Source organism: Lethenteron reissneri, chromosome 48 (genome assembly GCF_015708825.2).
Source record: "Lethenteron reissneri isolate LAM-NWPU_2019-01 chromosome 48, ASM1570882v1, whole genome shotgun sequence".
Taxonomy (NCBI): Eukaryota; Metazoa; Chordata; class Hyperoartia; order Petromyzontiformes; family Petromyzontidae; genus Lethenteron; species Lethenteron reissneri.
In genome coordinates this window covers 10721460-10741680 of record NC_083826.1, presented here as the reverse complement: position 1 = coordinate 10741680, position 20221 = coordinate 10721460, and the positions used below count along the sequence as shown (strand labels likewise).

At 47.3% G+C, this 20221-nt stretch overlaps 2 protein-coding genes and 1 long non-coding RNA gene across 4 annotated transcripts in view; 1 reads left to right on the top strand and 2 right to left on the bottom strand.

The window, feature by feature from the left end:
* The window catches only part of LOC133354594 (methyl-CpG-binding protein 2-like), a 36244-nt gene extending 29314 nt beyond the window's left edge, over positions 1–6930 (bottom strand). Inside the window, exon 1 of the mRNA XM_061571559.1 lies at positions 6831–6930. The gene's annotated coding sequence lies outside the window, so the exon portion shown is untranslated. The remainder of the gene's footprint in view (positions 1–6830) is intronic.
* Positions 1–20221, top strand: part of RABL6 (RAB, member RAS oncogene family like 6) — a 59130-nt gene that overhangs the window by 5569 nt on the left and 33340 nt on the right. The window contains exons 3-5 of the mRNA XM_061571557.1: positions 3381–3515; positions 9066–9113; positions 11573–11625. Of these exons, the coding sequence (XP_061427541.1) occupies positions 3381–3515; positions 9066–9113; positions 11573–11625 (236 nt within the window). The remainder of the gene's footprint in view (positions 1–3380; positions 3516–9065; positions 9114–11572; positions 11626–20221) is intronic.
* Positions 12746–17099, bottom strand: LOC133354692 (uncharacterized). 2 transcript variants are annotated; one of them, XR_009756613.1, is made up of 3 exons: positions 16864–17099; positions 15469–15628; positions 12746–13129 (listed from the first exon to the last, which is right to left on the bottom strand). It is a non-coding gene; the product is annotated as an uncharacterized LOC133354692 (long non-coding RNA). The 2 variants fall into 2 exon arrangements; XR_009756612.1 differs by having other exon boundaries at positions 12746–13107; positions 16864–17068.

The window sequence follows — 20221 nt, the reverse complement described above, 5'->3', positions numbered from 1 at the left end:
AAGTCAAGGCCCACTCGCCTGTGCGTTGGGAGGGCCCGGGCTTGCCGATCGAGGCTCTCGCGTGCGTGTGTGAAAGTGTAGCGTGCGGAGCGTGACCGTCTCGGGGCTGGTGGTGTAGGCAGGGTGTCTGCTGGTGGCCATCCCTCTTCCCTGCTGCGGTACCCCACAGAACCTCATTCGCTTCTCACACTGTTGGAAGTATAGGAGCCAGTGTGTGCTGCCACTTTGTTAACCGGTGGTCGAAATGTGAATGAAGAGGAGCCGCTCATGACACTTGTTTGTGCTGCAGTAACCCACATTCACTGCCGTGTCCCATCTGCAGAAACATCCTCGTATAGGAATAGCAACTGCCCCGGTATGCGTGTGGTGTTGAGAAGTGCCGGTATGGTGTACCGTCGTGTACTGGCACATTTCCACCACTGCTACTTTTAATAATGTTTTGAGTAAAGCACCTGAACAGCTCTTGCAGATAGCAATATCTGCCCATAATAAAGGTTTTATGGGTTAGATTGCGTATATATAAATTTGTCGTTTACCCACCACCACCACCTGACAACCAATTAGAAAGGTTTGGCACATAAACAAAACGTGCCAATTAGTTACTAATCTTGATTTGAAGCTTTCGTGACTGCAGGAATCCATACTCTTTGGTTCTTTCGGTAAAGTCACGTAGGTATAAAATAAAATAAATCACGACGTTTCGGGCGCAACACAAGCGTCCGTCGTCAGGTGGGAAAGCATGATCTGCTGCTGAGGCAGACTGTTTTAAAAGGTTTGAAATGGGTGTAGCCCAAGGGTCATAAAGAAGTTGCCGGGGCTAGTGATGTTAATGTGAGAAATTAGCATGTAAAAGTAATATAGGAGATCGGCCTCCTCGACGAGGGCACGGAAGTAGCTATGTTAATGTGAGAGATTAGCATGATGTTAATGTGAGAAAATTAGCATGTAACTGTAGGATAGGAGAGCAGCCTCCTCGATGAGAGCACAGAAGTGGCTAAGTTACCTTCAGAGATGTGTTCATGCCATCCAGATATTTCAACACCGACACAACTTCAATTGAGAAGATGGGTACAAATTGAGCAATCATTGCAAGGACGTTATTAACCAGGTAAAGTATTAACTGACTTAATGTTTCCATCCTACCTGCCTATGTCAGCTGTTATTTCCGACTCTCTGTGTCTCTCTATGCCTCTCTCTTAGATCTCTCATGCTCACATGTCATTTGCATTGCACTCTCATGCCTTTGGATTGCACTCTCATGCTCACATGGCCGTTTGGATTGCACTCTCATGCTCACATGCCCTTTGGATTGTACCCTTTGGGTTGCACTCATGCCTTTGGATTGCACCACTCTTCGATTTTACATTCACATTAACATAGCTACTTCCGTGACCTTGTCGAGGAGGCCGCTCTCCTATCTTTCAGTTCCCTGCTAATTTTCTCATATTAACATCATGGTACTCTCTCACATTAACATAGCCACTTCCATGCCCTCGTAGAGGAGGCCGCTCTCCTATCTTTCAATTAGTTCAGCACACAGGTGTGTTGGAGAGGAAAACGACTTAGAGAGGAGACTTTGGGGAAAATTTTTTATCTGATAATTGGATAATATGGTAATAATGGGGGAAGTGCCAATGTAGAGCCAATAAAGTTGTTGACTATACCTGGTGTGGATAAAGTTATTCAAATATAGTCTCACATACCCAGTGGATTGTAATACCGACTCACAACTTTTTCTTTGAGACAACTTTTTTCCTCGTATTTTAATATGGAGAATATGGTAGTTGGCATCTTACTTATTTTATAGATTTGTGCTAAAGTTTTCCCCACTGTAAAATGTTTAATCCCTATCTCATATTTTAAGAGCATATTTTGTCTCTTCTAAAACTTAACATTTCTCCAACGTTACCTACAATGGTTGTTCACCACGTAATAGAGAGTTAACTTGGTTTGCGTTTATGGAAATAATTGGCCTATTCATTTTATCAAGAGAGGCAGTTGGTCCTATACAAAACGTTTTATTATACCATGTATGGCCCACTGAGCAATATCGCTGACGACAAATGATAGATCAACGAAGTGGCTTATCATGTGGATATTTTCAGCAGCCAAATACTCTAAATGCAGGTTTCAAAATGTGGAGGGGAAAAACCGGAGGACTCAGAGAAAAATCCACGTTGGAACAAGCTGCGTTTGGGCTGCTCGCGGAAATTCCACGTTTCTCGGTTGGCCAGTCTCTCTGTAAGACACCCACAGATGTCCAGTAGAGCTTTATAGCTCATTGGATTCCTCCATTTTAAATAAATATTCTGATTCTGAGTTTCCACAAAGTTGCACTTGTGTTAGCCATACTGGTGGGATAACGGGGCTGAGACTGTGAACCCGCTACCTTCCCGTTGTTGGTCGAGCACTGCCACAGCATCACTGTTGTATAAATCCAGCACGTAAATACGATTGAATAATAAGTTCATTTTATATTTCGGCATTCACGAACACTGCGTCACAAAATGCCGATCATTGCAGACCACGATTTAACCTATGAAGGCAAGTACCGGCACACGACGTGGTGGGTGGCCAACACCATGCCCGGCCGACTTTGTCACCCTAGTCGCAATGTTTACACACCGCACCAGGTACTAAATTGGGCTGAGTAGACCTAGGGGAGGCCCAGGATCGGTTGAGATAATTGTCACTGGTGTTGACCGTCGCCAGATTCGTAGCGCAGCGTGCTGACCACTACACTACCGTTCCCCACAGACACACGCATTCACAGACACATAAAAGGAGACGCACACACAAACACGGAGAAACGCAACAACAGAGACATACAAAGGTGTATGCGTTAAAGCACACGAGTCTCTCAACTCATGTGCTCTACACGTTTGTGACTAGCGACATGTCCTGTCCCAGCCCACTTCTATCTCTGTGTCTCTGTCATTGTCTTTTTCTCTTCATTTTAGCGTCTCCACATCTCCTTGTTTTTATGTGTCTCTTTGTCTCCATGTCTGTGTGTCTGTTCATATGGTCCTGTCTTTTTGCCTGTCTCTGTCTCCACGTGTACGCATGTCTCTGCGTTTCTGCGAGTGTATTGGACTTGGTTAACTTTGAAACAGGCGGAAGGAAGCAATGGTGATGTGTGGTGGCATCTGTGGCATTGACCATGTTATATATGTACGTAGCCAACCGTGCTAACCGGAGGTGTTATTTGTGCACCACTTTCAATACAGCACCACCAGAAACATGCAATTAACTACTGCCGACTAGAGACAGGTCTGTCGGGTCTATATAACATATCGTGACCTCTTGACCTCGGCTTTGCAGGTTGCCGTGATAAGTAGATTGCCCGGTGTCCGACGCTGTCGCTGTCTGTCTTTGCACAGTGAAAATCATAATCCGTGGCGACCGGAACACGGGCAAGACAACGCTGTGGCACCGTCTCCAGGGAAAGCGCTTCCAGGAGGAGTACATTCCCACGCAGGAGATCCAAGCTGCCAGCATCCAGTGGAACTACAAAGGTTTCTCCCGCAGTCAACACACACACATCCTGTTAGGTCTACGTACGCTTAATAAAAATAGCTATTACCCACAAATTAGTTCTGCTGTCAAGGCTTTTTTCATTTGAATGGATGGCATGGCGATTATACGGCCATCGTAATTTTGTGACAGCGTGTGCATCAAAAGTGTTAAAGATCACGCAGCTTTATGGATTATAAATATCAGTAGCGGGCTTTTGCCGAGTGAACTTTTGTTGAAAAACTTCAAACCATCATTAGCGTGACATACACAGGCGCAGAACGCAATTCTGCGTCAATAATCGTCGTGTCAAGATGAATGTTATAGAGTAGAGTATCGCGACGACGACATTGTGGCAAATCCTGCGCTCTCAGAGTAAAGACGGCAGGAGGCATGGCCCTTGTGTGTTCTGCTGAGTGATGCTGCTGATGAGAAATAACAAAAACTCAACACTTTCACCAATACAAGTAGACCCCTTGGCACTTTGTTATGTGCTGCGAAGAACGTTTATTGTTCTCTCTTTAGAGCCACAGTGTTCTAGATGAGTCCGTTTAGTTTTTGTTATTTTTACTTGTGCACCGCTTTCAATACAGCACCACCAGAAACATGCGATTAACCACTGCTAAGAAGTGACCGGTCTTTTATGAATTAATCCAACCTATAACATTTTCACCGAGACCGTTCAAGGAAACAAATGAAATGCTGGCTAATTTCGTTTATTTTTTTAAATCACTTCCGACTGTAAGTTTCAGCATAAGCTTGGGTGAGATATTAAAGTGTCAGCGCCAATGTAAGGGATGCTATTCCATACAGGCAGCATCATCCTTGCCTGTAAACATCCGGCAGTTCCTGAGGACTGTTTCAAGCAAGTCCGCTGATGAGACACTAAATGTCGAAACTGGTCGAGAATATCGAGATCAATTTGTCATCATGTCTTCAGTGTAAACGGGGGGTAGCACTCGTGCCCCACAGCCAGAGGTACCTGGCTTTGATGTCCGACTCGGCCACCTTCCTGTGTGTACGAGTTTGCACATTCTCTGCATGTCCTGTGTGGGTTTTCTCTGGGTTCTCCGGTGTCGGCAATAAAAAAAAACCTCAAAAGACAATAAACATAGAATGCACCCGGTATCGGCTAAACATCCCAATGCTGAAAAATTGCCTGAAAATTACAGGTATCCCTCTGTTTACAAAGGGATGCGTTCTTAAAAAAAACATGTGTAAAACTACATTTAGTTTTGGAGAGTCATTCCAATTCTACCCTTAACCTCAAAATATGTACCTATATCTCGTTTCACAATACAATAATAATAAAATAACATAAATGTTCAAACTATTGAATAGTAATTAACAACAAAAGTAATTTACTCTTTCAGGGAAAATCTTGATTTGAAGCTTTCACGACTGCAGGAATCCATACTCTTTGGTTCTTTCGGTAAGGTCACATCGGTAGAAAAAATAATAGATCATGATGTTTCGATCGCAACACAACCGATCGTCATCAGGTGGGACAACCACAGCAAGAAAAAACTGCTGAAGTAGGCGAAGAGATCTGCCGTGGCACGAGGTCATATAGGCCTCGGCAGTAGGGAGGGAGAGAGGGGGGGGGGAGGAGGCTGGGCAGAAAGTGGATCCCGCGGCAGCACCTGGGTCACTGGAGTAAAGTGGTCCACCGTAGCAGTGGCTGCAGGGGGGGAGAGAGAAGGTGGGGGAGAGGGGGGGGGAGGCGGGGCAGAAATTGGACCCCGCGGCAGTACCCACGTCACTGAAGTAGAGATCGGAGAGAGATGCACAGAGAGAGAGAGAGAAAGACACATAGAGAGTCGGAAATAACAGCTGACATAGACAGGTGGGATGGAAACATCCCAGTCAGTTAAGACTTTACCTGGTTAATAACGTCCTTGCAATGATTGCTCAGTTTGTACCCATATTTTCGGTTGAAGTTGTGTCTGTGTTTATATATCTGGATGGCTTCATGAACAAATCTGATAACACTGGTCAACAAAAAAAAAAAATTCCGGCCTGGACTTTTCCAGCTGTTTTAGACTAATTTCAGGGTGCTGATTCCAAATCTGATCTCAGATTTGCTCCATCACATCTCATTTTATGCTATCGGCATACCCCATTTTCATTGATTTTACCCGAAATTAACTCTGTCACTTATGATTGCAAGTTGTTGCGAGTCAGTGACTGCTTTAGTGTTAAAATATGGTGCTGTATTTTTAGGATAGTGTGTTTATAATATCATTTTATGTAGATATCCACATTTATTTAATATTTTTCTTCTGCAAGTTTTTATTGAAAATGCAATATTTGATATCTCAAAAACCTGATGTGATAGATTACATTAAAACCGTTGGAATACCTTATGCCAGAAAAAGTGTGTTGACCAGTGTAATAGGCGATGGGTCTGCAGAGTTCATCCTGAGGGCTTGGTGTACGTGCTCCAGCTCACTGGCTAAGTGATGCCGGTCAGAGATGCAATGAGCCCTATGGTGAGTTTTGATGAGGGAATTCTTCTGGACTGGATGGTGGTGGGAGTCAGGCTTTAGATAGGCATCCTTGTGGGTGGCATTCCTGTAGACAGAGTATCCTAACGAGCCATCAGGTCTCTTCTCGATCAAAATATCCAGGAATGGTAGCTTGCCATCCTTTTCCACTTCCATGGTGAATTTGATAGATGGGTGTATGGAATTGATGTGGTTGAGAAATTGGTTCAGTGCTGGCAGGCCATGTGGCCAGATGACGAACGTGTCATCTACGTATCTCTTCCACAAGGAAGGACGTAGGGTGGATGTCTGGATGGCATCTGTCTCAAATTTCTCCATGAAAACATTCGCTACCACTGGCGATAAGGGAGAACCCATTGGGGTACCCTCATTTTGTTTGTAGAATGTACCATTCCCAGTAAAGTAAGTGTTGGTAAGGCAGTGTCTTACCAAAAGATCTGCATGTTGAAATAAATGTATGTATATTGAGCTTCTTTTGCACCGTACGTAGCAAACTGTGTGGGAATGACTGGCGAGGCGATGTGGAGGCATCATTGTTGCCACTGCAGGGACACCGTGACGCTGTCGCGGGTTGATGACTACCCAGCCTCCTGGGTGGCTTCTCGTTTGATGATCTCATGGCGCACATGGCCGGAGAGAAAATTAATTGATCGAAAAGTGTCCATCATTTGTCGATAAACGCGAAGTTGCATAAAACTGAACATTGGTAAATTGAGGGATACCATTTTAACATATTTAGGCTTTCCCGATCAAGATTATCCAAAATGAAGGTTTAAAAAAAAAAAACTTTGATTATGTATGGAGGCATACCTGTGTAGTGAGCGACTTCCGAGACATGTCGTGTAGAGAGCTTCTTATTTATTCTCACACTGGGCACAATACTGGGCGTTATACAGAACGTATCTACATGGCTACACATAGCCGACCCTTTTACACAACCCCATCATCGGCGTCTAATGACACAGCTGTCTGACTAGCGTAGCGACGACGAGGATGAGAGCCGTGCAGAGGATCAGCCACGCGGCCGGACGACGAAGAGAGATGATGGCGAGCAGCGACGCAGCCAGGACCCAGGAGCCGCAACAGCCCTGAACCTCTTGTTCCATCCCCCTTATATCCCTCCCAGCGTGGCCAAGCCCCGCCTCCGGCCACACCCCCTTCCAGAACCATCGAGCAGGTTCCCAGAGCTTTCCGAATGACTCCGCCTTTCACCTTTACTCCAGATACGCTCCCTTTTCGTTAGTCATTATGTAACTGGCCCATACCCACGATTACCCCTCCAGGCCGACAGGTCTGGAGCGGCAACATTGCCCCCTCCTGTGAAAACTTAGCGGAACCATCCTGAAAAAGATTTGATATTCATTGAGGCCGTTCCGAGATAAATAAATGTTAAATAAAGAACCAAAATGGTTATTTGGGCAGTCAGTTTAACGCGTAGGCTTTCGCGACCAACTCTGGCTGTCGCCTGACGATGCTGGTTGTAATTACCGGCGAAACGTCACAGGTGCTCGAATTGTAAATGTTGTGGGTTTACTCTCCAACACACCAGTGTGCTGAACTAGTAACGAATTGGCACGTCTTGTTTATGTGACAAATTTGACTAATTGTCTGTATCGGGTGGCGACGGGTTTAACGACATATTTACGCGAACTAAGCAAAAAAACCTTTTATGGATGGTGGGGCAGTGTTCTGTACACAGAGCCTCGCCGGACGGCTGGGACGTCACCTGCCAGGCCGATCGATACGGCGCTGCATCATGTTCATGCCATGAACGTTTCGGCTGGCATTCCACTTCTCGAGTGATGATTGCACTACTTCTTGAAATGTGTAGAATTCCAGGTGGTCCCTGCTTCCTGGAAACCCCGTCATAAATGGGATCGTTGACAGTTGAAACAGCAGAAGAATGACTTGCCGATGTGCTTTTCCTTTTATCAGTCACATTTAACAGGGTTTAGTCGGTAAAAAGCCACAAAAACACAGTTGCCTACGTAAAGTGCAAAAGAAGTTCAACGTACATGCGTGCAGATAACAAAAGCTCCACGTCAAGTCACGTCGGAAAACCAGACCGACTGTTCGAATTTGTTCTCAGTCGCGTCGGAAGATGCTTCTTTAATCAAGTTTCTGCTTCGTAAATTGATCCATTGGTGGCATTGTATAAATGCCGTAAATGTGGATCGTCGTACCGCCTGTCTTGTGTGTTTTTTTCAATGAAACGGCAGCAGATTTAGTTTCTGTCTCACGATCAACTGTACATCCATGCGGCCGTCTGGAATGCTCTTCCGATATTAGGAAGCCACTGGAGCTATGCACTTTTAAATCATCTGGTTTAAACTTTGACTTAACTTTCGTGACTGCAGGAATTCATATGCTATGGTTCTTTTGGTAAAGTGACTTTACTGAAAGAAGCATAGAACATCATCTAGTTTGACAACTAATTTCTTTGGAACAGTTTTTTTAAATATTTGGCTTGCTGTCTTTTCCCCTCACCTCCGATTAGGACGGTTGGTTACCTACTGTGCGAAAGATGTTCAACATGCATACACTACATCAGGGGTGGGGAACCTTTTTTCTGTCAAGGCCTATTTGGATATTTATAACATCATTCGCGGGCCATGCAAAATTATCAACTTAAAAATTAGGCTGTTATATTTGATCAAACATTTAATTAACTCACTCCTAATGTGATGGCTGGAACTGCTTCTCTTTGGTGAGGTGTGTGATGTTAGCTGGTATTGATGATGTTGCTACTTGCAACTGCTTTTCCAGGTTTGCTCCTAGATTTAATGAATTTCGAGTCCCGCCTGCAGTTGCCTTGGCAGGGCCAGACCAAATTATTTTGCGGGCCTTATACGACCCGCGGGCCGGACGTTCTCCACCCCTGCACTACATCAATGAGATTATTTCATTATATTTTTTCAGTCTGCATGGTGGATGTAAATATTTGTATCTATGAGCTTCTTCATTATGAATAAAACGTTACGGAACATTATGCACCCATGTCCCCATCATTATGTTTAACGCTTCTACTTGTTTCCTTTTGCGCAGCTACGGACGATGTCGTCAAGGTGGAGGTTTGGGATGTCGTTGATAAAGGCAAGTGGCAGACAAAGCAATATGTACTTACCTCTTACCACATATTTACAACAATATATGAGCATACGATACACCTTGCCTTATCTGTGTCTCCACAAACAAATGTAAAATATTTGTATAATAATAATTGACATTTATAAGGCACAATTCATCCAAGGACCTCAGTGCGCCATGCACAAAGTTGGGAAATATAAATAGTGAAATATAAATAGTGAATCCAGAGTCCACTGGTCATACATGGGAAGTGTAGGCCAGGTGAAACAGGTGAGTCTTTAGAGAAGACCGCATCAAAGTGTGCGACCTCGCCTGTCTGACCACAGGTGGCAGGGCGTTCCGTAGTCTTGGCGCAGTGCATGCAAAGGCTCGGTCACCCCAGGTACAGAGTCGGCACATGGAGCAGATGTAAATTAGCAGATCGTATAGGTCGTGATGGTATGTACATCCCATTAGCCACACTGCCTTCTGAGGGTGAACGTTTTTTTTGAGAAGCATTGGTTTAACTCGAACAAACTCGTAAAAATAATGATGCCTTGCAATAGGTATCTATTTCGCGTTTGAACATCTTAATACCTTTTTTATTGCCAGAAAGGGTAAAGCCTATTGTTATGTTTTCATCATTTTGATGCTGGCAAAGGGTCCCACAGATAAAACTGTGGTAAGTCTGATCGTAAAGAGAAGGTTATTGGAGGCAGGCATGCCATCTGTATTACTGTGTAGATCACAGAGCTGGACGCTGACTCGGCAGCTCGAGCCAATAAGTTGTTGACATTTGAGGCCAGCTGTGTCGAGGTGAATGTTGTGAATTCTGTCGCATGACAGGATATGCAATGCAGAAGCCTAGAAGATAGCGTGTCATGTGAGTGTTGTAGATATAGTTATGCACAACCAGTTATGTTGGGTGGGATCAGTGCTTGATGGATAAAGGCCGATTGCCGAGACAGGCATTGAAGTGGTTGTCATGAATCAGGCGATGGTGGCGAGATGTTATTTCCCTCGCCTATTTGGAGTTTGCGTGTCTCCCCATGGTCGTGTGTTTTTTTCTCCAAGTCCTCCGGTTTTTTCCCTCCACATTTAGAATCAACGTCACACTTGTTTAGAATATTTGGCTGTTATATATTTCTACGCGATAAGCCACTTTGCTGAGCTATCATTTGTGGCCAGGTTGCTTCTGAAAAAGAGCTACATAACTCAGTGGGCCTTACCTGGTAAAATAAAACATAGTTTATTATTGTTATTTATTAAAATAAAAAAGAGAAGATGGTGGGACACTGGTCAGGGCACACGTTGCATGTCACTACGCGTTTCCTGTGCTGCAGCTGCGGGATCTGGCGGAGGGTAGAGAGCGTTAGTAGTGAGGTACGGCGGCATCATGGCTTTGGCCATGATGACAACTCGATACCCTTGACCGGTTTCGACATTCAGTGTCTGATCAGCGGTAGTTGCTTGAACCAGTATTCGCGAATTGCCAGATGTTTAGAGGAAAGGACGATGCTGCCTGTATGGAATGTCATCCCTTATGCCGGTGCTGACGCTGAATCCTAAGAACCAGCGTTGCGAAGGTGAAAACAGTGCTACCTTTTGGGGAATTTGCACTGATGTAGCTGCTGCGGCACAAAGCACCAAACACGAGACCCTTTTGTTGGTTTGAACATTACGACGTTGCTTTCTTGCCCGCGGGTTTTGAACTTGTCACCGATCTCTGCGCATGTCCATCATTCTTTTGCCTCCCTTATTGGTTCCGTTTCTTATTCTCGCTTTCGACTGATTGCCTTTTTTAAAAAATTGTTCTCTTTTTTGATGTTGCCTGCTCTTCTCTTTGTCTATGTCTCCTGTCCTTCTATTTGTTTATGTGGCCTGCCCTTCTATTTGTTCAAGTCGCCTGCCCCTTGTTTTCTGCTGGCTGTAGCATCTCACCGCTCTACCTCTTTGTTCATCCCTCACTGTGACGCTCAGGATGACGCTTTGTCTTCAGAGGAAGTCTCGGCAAGTCCGAGCTTTTAGTGCGCCTACTTTGTTTTAACGCTGTTGCCGTTGTTGTTTTGGTCAGCAAGACTCCACCCCTGGTCTCTTGGTTTATAATCGAGTTCAACAAAATAATCTTTGCAGGGTTGCAAACTTTACCCTCCCAACCTTCGTGGGCGCTGTATACATGCGTGTTTTGTCCTTTTTCCGCCCCTCCGATTAGCAAGGTTGGCTATATACAGTGCGAAAGAAGTTCAATGTGCATGCGTGCATTCGTAATTTAAACCATACGAATTCAGGTGTGAATTAGTTGCAAGCAAAAACTGGTAACATTGTAATTGAGTTGTTTACTCGCATCCACGTGCGAACCCATCTGCGCTTTTACTGTAAACCTGTGCGAGATGCTGTGCTGCTTGGGGTGAGTACCGCGGTGCGTGACGCGGTGTTGGGGTGAGCACCACGGTGCGTGACGCTGTGTTGCGTGTTGTGCATGGCAGGGAGGAGCAGGAAGAAAGGGGATTCCCTGAAGCTGGAAAACGAGCCCCAGGAGGTAAGGAGGGCTGCACCCCGGTACTTCCGCTCTCACTGCCGTTAACGGGGCGTGTCAATACTGAAAGTGTCTGTGGTGTTTGGTTCAATATATGTGGTTTTGTTGAACTTTTTTCGCACCTACATAGCCAACCGTGCTAATCAGAAGTGCGGGGGAAGCACAACAAACAAAATACACAAAGCAGTTCTAAATATATTTGGTTTCAATATAGATGATTTACTTTGCTCAGGCAAGGCGCCCTCGTGATAAGTTGCCGCTGGTCATCCCCAGGCCAAATTGCCGCGAGGAAACACTCGCCGCCTTGCAGCGGCGAAACGTGCTAAATACCATCGCTTACAGTGGCCCTTTCAGAACGGACCCTCTGCTCCTGTGGACGCGTATCGATGAGCCTCGCACTGGTTCTCTAGCTCATGTTGTCTCTGTAACGGCTGTGTAAGACCTGCTGTTGGCGGCTTCCTTGTCTGAGCCGTCGTGTGGTGAAGGTGTAGGATTCGCAGTGATATATGTGCAAGGAGTGATCTCCGACACGGTAAGTAACTTTGGTTTGTTTATTCAATAAAGCTCGGTACAACCACGTGTCTCCGTCTCTGCTCCGCGGATATCCACTCTTCGTGTGTCTACGTTGCCCCATGCCACGTGGCGCTCGCCCGCTCTCCAACGCACCGCTGGCTGACGGTGCGCTAGGGAGTGGCTGGGCGGCCGCCACGTGGTTGATGGAGATGGCGGGGCAGCAGTGCGGGGCTCCTCTTCAATCTTCAACACCGACCCCTTGCGTTGCTCTGTGTCCCGCTTATATCCCCCTACCCCGGGACTAAGCGCCGTCTCTGGCCACACCCATCGTGTTCAGCTGGTCGTTTGAGGACCAACTCCTCCGGCTGTGCGCCGTTTTTGCGCGGATGCGTTAGGCAAATCTTAAATTCAAACCAAAAAAAAGTTATCTTCACTGCGGTATTTGGGTCACACCCCTCCTGGAACCTCTTCGAACGTTCCAGAGGCTTCCCTGGTGGAACTGCCTCTCACCTTTCCCCTAGATGTAAACCCCACTATGGATAAGCATGGACTGTATACTTATTATGTATGCCCCCCCTGATAATCCAGGCGATGGCGCTCTCATTACATCATCCCCCCCCCCCCTCCCTGTGTAATTTTTTTAGCCGTCCCGGCTAAGGAAGGGCAACACAACAGAGCACCATTAGCCCCATGAACAGAACACAACTCGAAGAGAGAATTATAACGGAATGTTGGACCCCCCCAACGCAACAACAACACAGCGGAAAAACACGCAACCCGAATTTGAAACCGCTTAAGAAAATCGTGACGATTTTGAGCGTGTCCGCATAGCCGGTCCATCCGTCAGTGGCGAAACAGGAACACCGGCTAGTGGAGGTAGTGGTCCAACAATGGGCGGTCCGGCCAGATCCCCCGCATATGGGCACGGGGAAATGGCGACGTCCACCGGGTCCGCCATTACCTTCAGGGGCGCTGTGGACGGCAAAGAAACAGGCTGCGGAAGATCACCCTTGACAGGGATGACAGGTCTGTTGGCCACGTCAGGCACCAGGATTCCGGGATTTGGAGATGACGATGGCGGCACAAGAGCAATAAACGGTTTCAACCACGACGGGTGAATAAACCAACACCAGCAGCCATGACGAACACGAACACACTGAGGGCGCAAAACCTCCAAAATCGTCACAGGGCCCTGCCATGGCCTGTTAAGTTCAGCAGAGGTGCCAAGCGGCACCTGTGGGCAATGAAGCCATGCTGCATCCCCAACCGACCATGGCATGTCCTCTTTCGACCGGCGTGCGCAACGTTCATTCCGAGCCTGAGTTTTGGAGGTATTTACCCTGGCAGCTTCACGTGCTTCCGAAACCCACCGTAGGGACTGTTCAATATAATCGGGAAGAGTTGATTTACGAGGTACAATTGGGGAGCCCAACTGGACATCCAACGGCGGCGTGTTTTCCCTCCCATACATTAGGAAAAATGGCGAGTATCCCGTAGAAGCGTGAGGCGCCATCTGATAGGCAGAGAGAACGCTGGGTATCTGAAGATCCCAGGCGGCCTGTCATTCATCGACCATCTGGCACAACATAGCGGACAAGGTGCGATTCAACCGTTCCACTATACCATCGGTCTGAGGGTGGTAGGGAGACGTAAACATTTTCCTGGTATCCAAAGCAGCACACACCTCCCGCAACAGTTTAGACGTAAAATTTCTACCCTGATCGGTGAGCAACTTTTCCGGCGCCCCCTTATCCATGACATCGCCGTTCACAAAGGCATCAACAATGGACAAGGCAGATTGATCTGGCAGGGGCCACGCCACAGGCCAACGGGAGAAATATTGGACTCCGACGAGATATTTATTCCCACCAGGCGTGGGAATGACACATCTAACGCGACCAATTCGTTGACCCGAGTGACGGAAATCGATTGCAAGGGCGGAACATAACGTTGCCGGGGTGACTTCCGTCGTGCACACTTGGTGCACGACCGAAGCGCCCCGGTTACATTGAACGTCATGCCTGGCCAATAATAATCCCTCTGAAGGGTAAGCAAATTTTTCTGAACGCCGAGATGGAAGAGTCGTTCACAATGCAAGGTGCGGATCAGCCCTGCACGGAGGGAAGTAGGAACAACCAATCATAGCCGAACCGGCATGCATCCTGCCACATCAATAAGCCGTCATGAACAAAAACACGACCGTCCTTGATGGATTCTGAATCACCCACAACTCATGCCGCCCGATCCCGCAAGGAGGTCAACAAATCATCCGAGAGTTCTCGCATCCACACTGAACGCGAAAGCCCCAACATACTGTCTCGGCGGACGGAACCACCGCATCGCCCGAATCCGTCTCAACATTGGATGCAGCCATAGGACGAGACATGCCGGGGGGAGTGCAGCGGTTTATCCCGGATCGGAATGCACATCGAGATGCAAGCGGCATCGCGACAGAGCGTCCGCATTAGCGTGCCGAGTCCCCTTTCCGTTAGGTGACATCAAACATATTCCTGCAAACACTCCAACCAGCGAGCCAACTGACCACCCGGCTGCTCGATCTTCAACGAGTATTGGAGGGCCTCGTGATCAGTGCGTATGACAAATCGCCTGCCATATAAATAGCGCTGGAAAAGTCATACGAAATAAACAATCGCCAGCAACTCCCGACGAGTGACACAATATCGGGATTTTGCCGGCGAAAGCACCCAACTACCGTACGCCATGATGCGCTCAACACCCCCCTTCACCTGTGACAGGACGGCCCTGATCCCCATATCGCTGGCATCCATGTCAAGGATGAAGGGGGATGAAAAATCAAGATAGTCGAGATTAGGCGCGTCCGATAAGCGATCACGAAGGGTATTAAAAGCAGTCTCCTCCTCCGGGCTCCAATGGAACTGCTGATTTTTACCCGTAAGCGCATCCAATAGCTTCGCGATAGACGCGAACCCCGGAATGCACCGGCGATAATAGGAGGCGAAGCCGACAAAGCTTCGGATATCTCCCACACTCGCAGGAACTGGCAAATCACGTACACAAGTCGTCTTAGTGGGATCGGTCCAGATACCATTGGCACTCACAATGTGACCCAAATACCGCAGTGAAAATAACTTTTTTTTGGTTTGAATTTAAGATTTGCCTAGCGCATCCGCGCAAAAACGGCGCACAGCCGGAGGAGTTGGTCCTCAAACGATCAGCTGAACACAATGAGATCGTCCAAATAGATAAGGCAAGTGTCACATTGGAGACCAGCCAAGACAAGTTCCATAAGTCGTTGAAATGTGGCAGGAGTGGCATTCAATCTCATCGGCAAACAATTAAATTGAAAAATACCTTGGGGAGTGTGGAACGTGGTCTTCTGCCTCGAAGACTCATCGAAGGGCAGTTGCCAGAACCCAGAAGACAAATCAAGTGTAGAGAAAAACCGCGCTCCGGCCAACGCATCCAACGAATCATCCATGCGAGGCAGGGCATATGCGTCCTCCACGGAAACCTTATTAAGGCATCGAAATTCCACACAAAATCGTAGATTACCATCCTTCTTCTTAACCAAAACAACTGGAGCGCCCCATCAATTGGTGGACAGCGAAAAAATGTCTGCAGCCAACATGTCGTCCACGGCGCGGCGCACACTTTCTTTCTCTGACGGCCCCATACGATGCAGATTCAACCGAATGGGGGCAGCATCGCCCATCTATATGATGAGACAACAAGGACAATTACGACCCAAGGACGATTACGACCCAAGTCGTAATCGTCCTTGCTGAATACATCAGAAAATTCGGAAAACACAAGGCGCAATTCCTCACGCTGAGCCGGTGACAACGAGGCGTTTTTGGCACACAGGTTGGCAATCCACCGATCGTCCACTGAGCATTTCTGCCCAACAGAACAGGCAGCCTGCACTGACGTGCGCTCTACCCGGTTGGTAAATGCGGTGGTAGCGTGAGTGAAGGCAGTGCCCGCAGGCACGACAACGTTGCCCGGCCCCCCGTGCAAAACCTGCAAAAACGGGGCCTGGCCCGCTCTAAGGATGGTCTGAGCGCATACCAATGTCATCCCTCGCGTAGCAGCGTTCAAGGGCGTCAACAAAACACCGTTTTCCGCGACAACGCAACCTATGTGCTTGCGATAACGGAGTGGAATAAACACTTGCGAACCCGACGGAATAAGGACGGTGGTATCAACCAACGCCTGATCCGTATCGGCGGACGCCGGTTGTGGCAACGGCGATGACAAAAACCGCAATGTACGACCCGACGGCAGCTCAATACAACCTTGGTTGACAAGGATCTTAACCGGCATCGGAGACAAAAAAATCAGTGCCCAACAGGCAAGGCACGGCCAACGTGCGCGAAATCAACACAGGCCCCGATGCGTGAACTTCCCCAATGCGTCAACCTGGCCAATGATGGCCATACTCCCCCCGTTAGCCGCAACACACACATCGTACACCGGCCGAACACACGACGCCAGAATATTCAACAACTGGAAAATGACATCGGAGACAATCGTAGCCGAGGCCCCCGTATCAACCAGGATGTGAACATCAACATCCTGAATAATGGCCGCGACCGTCGACGATCCCGCCGCCGCGGCAACTACTCTACGAGCCAACTTCCTTCATTGCGTCTGTGAAACCGGCCAGCTATTACCAACAGTGCCCGGGTGTGTATCATGCAGCAATCCGTCCCGATGAAATGAACCTGTCACCGCTCTCCAACGCACCGCTGGCTGACGGTGCTCCAGGGAGCGGCTGGGCGGCTGGAGGACGAGCCGCCACTTGGTTGATGGAGATGGCGGGGCAGCAGCGGCGGGGCTCCTCTTCAGTCTTCAACACCGACCCCTTACGTTGCTCTGTGTCCCGCTTATATCCCCCTACCCTGGGACTAAGCCCCGCCTCTGGCCACACCCCTCCTGGAACCTTCCCGAACGTTCCAGAGGCTTCCCTGGTGGAACCGCCTCTCACCTTTCCCCTAGATGTAAACCCAACTATGGATAAGCATAGACTGTATAATTATTATGTATGCCCCCCTTATAATCCAGGCGATGGCGCTCTCATTACATCACCCCCTCCTTGTGTAATAAATTTTAGCCGTCCAGGCTAAGGAAGGGAAACACAACAGAGCACTCTCATTATATATGCATCGGTCCAAAGGCCCAAGAAGTCAAATGGCCCAGCAACAAACACGCACAAACAGAGCTGTCAGAGGTAACCAGCTAATGGACTTATTATAAAAGCTTTGGAAAGTGAATGATGGGAGGAGTGTAAGGGAAGAAATAAGAAATACAATGGTGACCGCTATTGCCCTGCTTACAATATTGACGAGCGGCACATTGCATTATCAATTCTGAGTTTTAGAATTAAAAGCCAGCTTGATAAAAAAACATTTTAAAAAGTGCCCGAAGGATATTTACTTTTTTTTCGGCACGCAGTTTTCTGGTGAGTGAGTTCCATGCCTTAGGGTCAGCGAACGAGAATGCGACGGCGCTCCTCAAACGTTTTGCTTACACGCAGGACGACATAGTCGGAGCTGACTGCAGAGCGAACATCAGCCGATCAATGAGGTTTGCTGTGGTTGTGAGGGTTTGAACAAACAGACTGGACATTTGTTTTTATGCACACAATAGATTCGATTAATCCATGCTAATGATGGGGAGGACGGCCGCAGATGATTCAAAATTGCGGAAAATCCAAAAATATAATTTTATTAGCGGATCTCTATGCCAAAATCCACTCGGATGTAAATTAATGGCTTTTGAAGCACAACTGATGATTTTGATACGCTTTTAATTTAGAACCAAGACTAACGATCGACTGATCGATGTGCGTGCTCAGTGATAACACTTTGCTGCTACCGCGCAGAAGACTCGGCCCACTAAGTGGACAGCAGCAGAGCCACGCCAATCAACATCAATCGAACTCAAGGCACTTGCAAAGATATGCAACTACTGTACTGTAGAGGCGATCACAACGGTTTTCACATTAACTAAAGCAACATATTTGGTTGAATTAAGCACGTGACTTATAAACATTTCCAAGAATAATGTATAACTGTTTTTATATTTTAATTTGGGCTTCAGGGAAAATCCATGAGTTATTAATTTATGTCAATTTCAGGTGCACTTGGTTAATCCCAAAATAGGATAAACCACACACTGATAATAGAGAGTCTACTGTATATTGGCAATGTGTATTAATTGGCACAGTTCATACACTATCCGGAATTGCACTGGGAGCCAACTCTCGACGAGCAGATGTGACGCGGTCATGGAAGGCGAGTGGTCCCATAAGCAGCCGGGCTGCAGCGTTCCGTACACACCATAATGGAACGATTGTGGATTATGGGTAAACGGGTGAGCGCACGGTCTCAGTCGTCATGGCTGCTAATCTTCCGTAGGTTGGTTTGGCTGTTGAACCATTTGCTTTCAGCTTTGTTGGGTTCACTTGAAGTCGCCATGATGCACACCAGCTGTTGATTTCTGTGACACACTGTTGAATGTTGACAAGAGCCATAGGTCTTGTTGGCACTATTATGATGGATACCGGTTAAGTTAGGATGCAGATACACTTGTGTGTTGTCAGAATATAATTGGTAATTTATATGGAACGCACCGATGTTGTTAGCAGGAGCTTCCGCATAGGCTATAAAGAATTGTGGACCACTAACAGAACCCTGTGGGACACCACAGTCCGCTTAATAAGTCGGTGAGCACTGTAATCTAAAGTGGAATGTTTGTGAGCGATCAGATAAATACGACGCGTGCCAATCCAGCGCCCTATCCCAGAAATCGAGACGCCTCTCAAGGGTCTTAAGGAGAGTCTTGTGATCCACCGTATCAAAAGCCGAACTTAAAACCAGTAGCACTTGGACAGTGGCATGACCAGAGTGTCTACGGCTCGCAGAAAATTGTTGAGGGCGGTCACCGCGGGTGTCCCGGTTAAAATGATCTTACAGGTAGGCAGATTGGTTTGAGATTGGCTGTTAGGAACTGAGATCGTCAGTCTTTTTAAAGACTAGCTGTACAGTTGCATGTTTGTGGTTGGCTGGGAACAAACCCTCGTGAAATTGTGCATTGCGTATTCTTGTGATTGTTGGTGCTAACTGTTGAGACAGTGGCCTTTATTAACTGAGTTGGCACAGCATGTAGTGAACATCATTAGAATGAGAACTTGTTCATAATATGAATGACCTCGTCATTTGTTACGTCTCTGACATTTGTAAGGCTATTGACTGGTCAAGGGATTAATCCAGGGGCCGATGTGTTGACGGCAGCTAAATGAATCTCATCGATCATTGTCCTCAAGAACTTTGGCAGATTTCATCGATCTTTGGCAGTAAGCTTGATGTGGCAGCTATGCAAGGTGTTGTCCTTCTTCCGTACTTCCGATTAGCATGGTTGGTTACATACGGTGCAAAAGAAGTTCAACGTATACACGTATATACAGTTGGCTGTAGTCGCACTCTCAGCTTTGACCAGAACAAGTTGGAACTATTTTGCCAGGAGTTGATCGTGATGGTCTGGTAGGAGTTTGTTCGCTGTGGCTGAAAGTGATCCCCGCCACGCTGTCAAAGAGTGGCCGGAGTTTTACACTGACGATAGATCCGCCCCAGCCGACGTGTCGTTGCTTTCACATGGCGACAGCCTTGGTCGTAACCACGGCGCTGATCTTCGTGCTCATGAATACATGCGTGTACTTACGTTGAACTTCTTTCGCACCGTACGTAGCCAACCGTGCTAATCGGAGGTGCAGGATAAGGACAACAAATAGCAGGTGGAAAGAGCAGTCACTACGGCGGGAGGGTTTTTGTAAAAATGCAGACCGTTCAAGGGTCGGACACGAAACTGTCAACGTTGAAGTTACGCCAGCGATATCTCGGGGCCTTTATTCGAAGTGGGCTGATTGTTTAACGTCGGCTGCTGTAGTTTCAACAAGAACGAACGAGCGGCCAGCATGGGTGGCTCCACAAGTAACGATAAAACCGCTCTGTTTGTACGGGTGATGAGTGGCATCAGGGAGATGACTATCCTGCAGGAGCGTCTGTGGCAATGACGATATAATATTTTGACTAGTGAGTCAGGC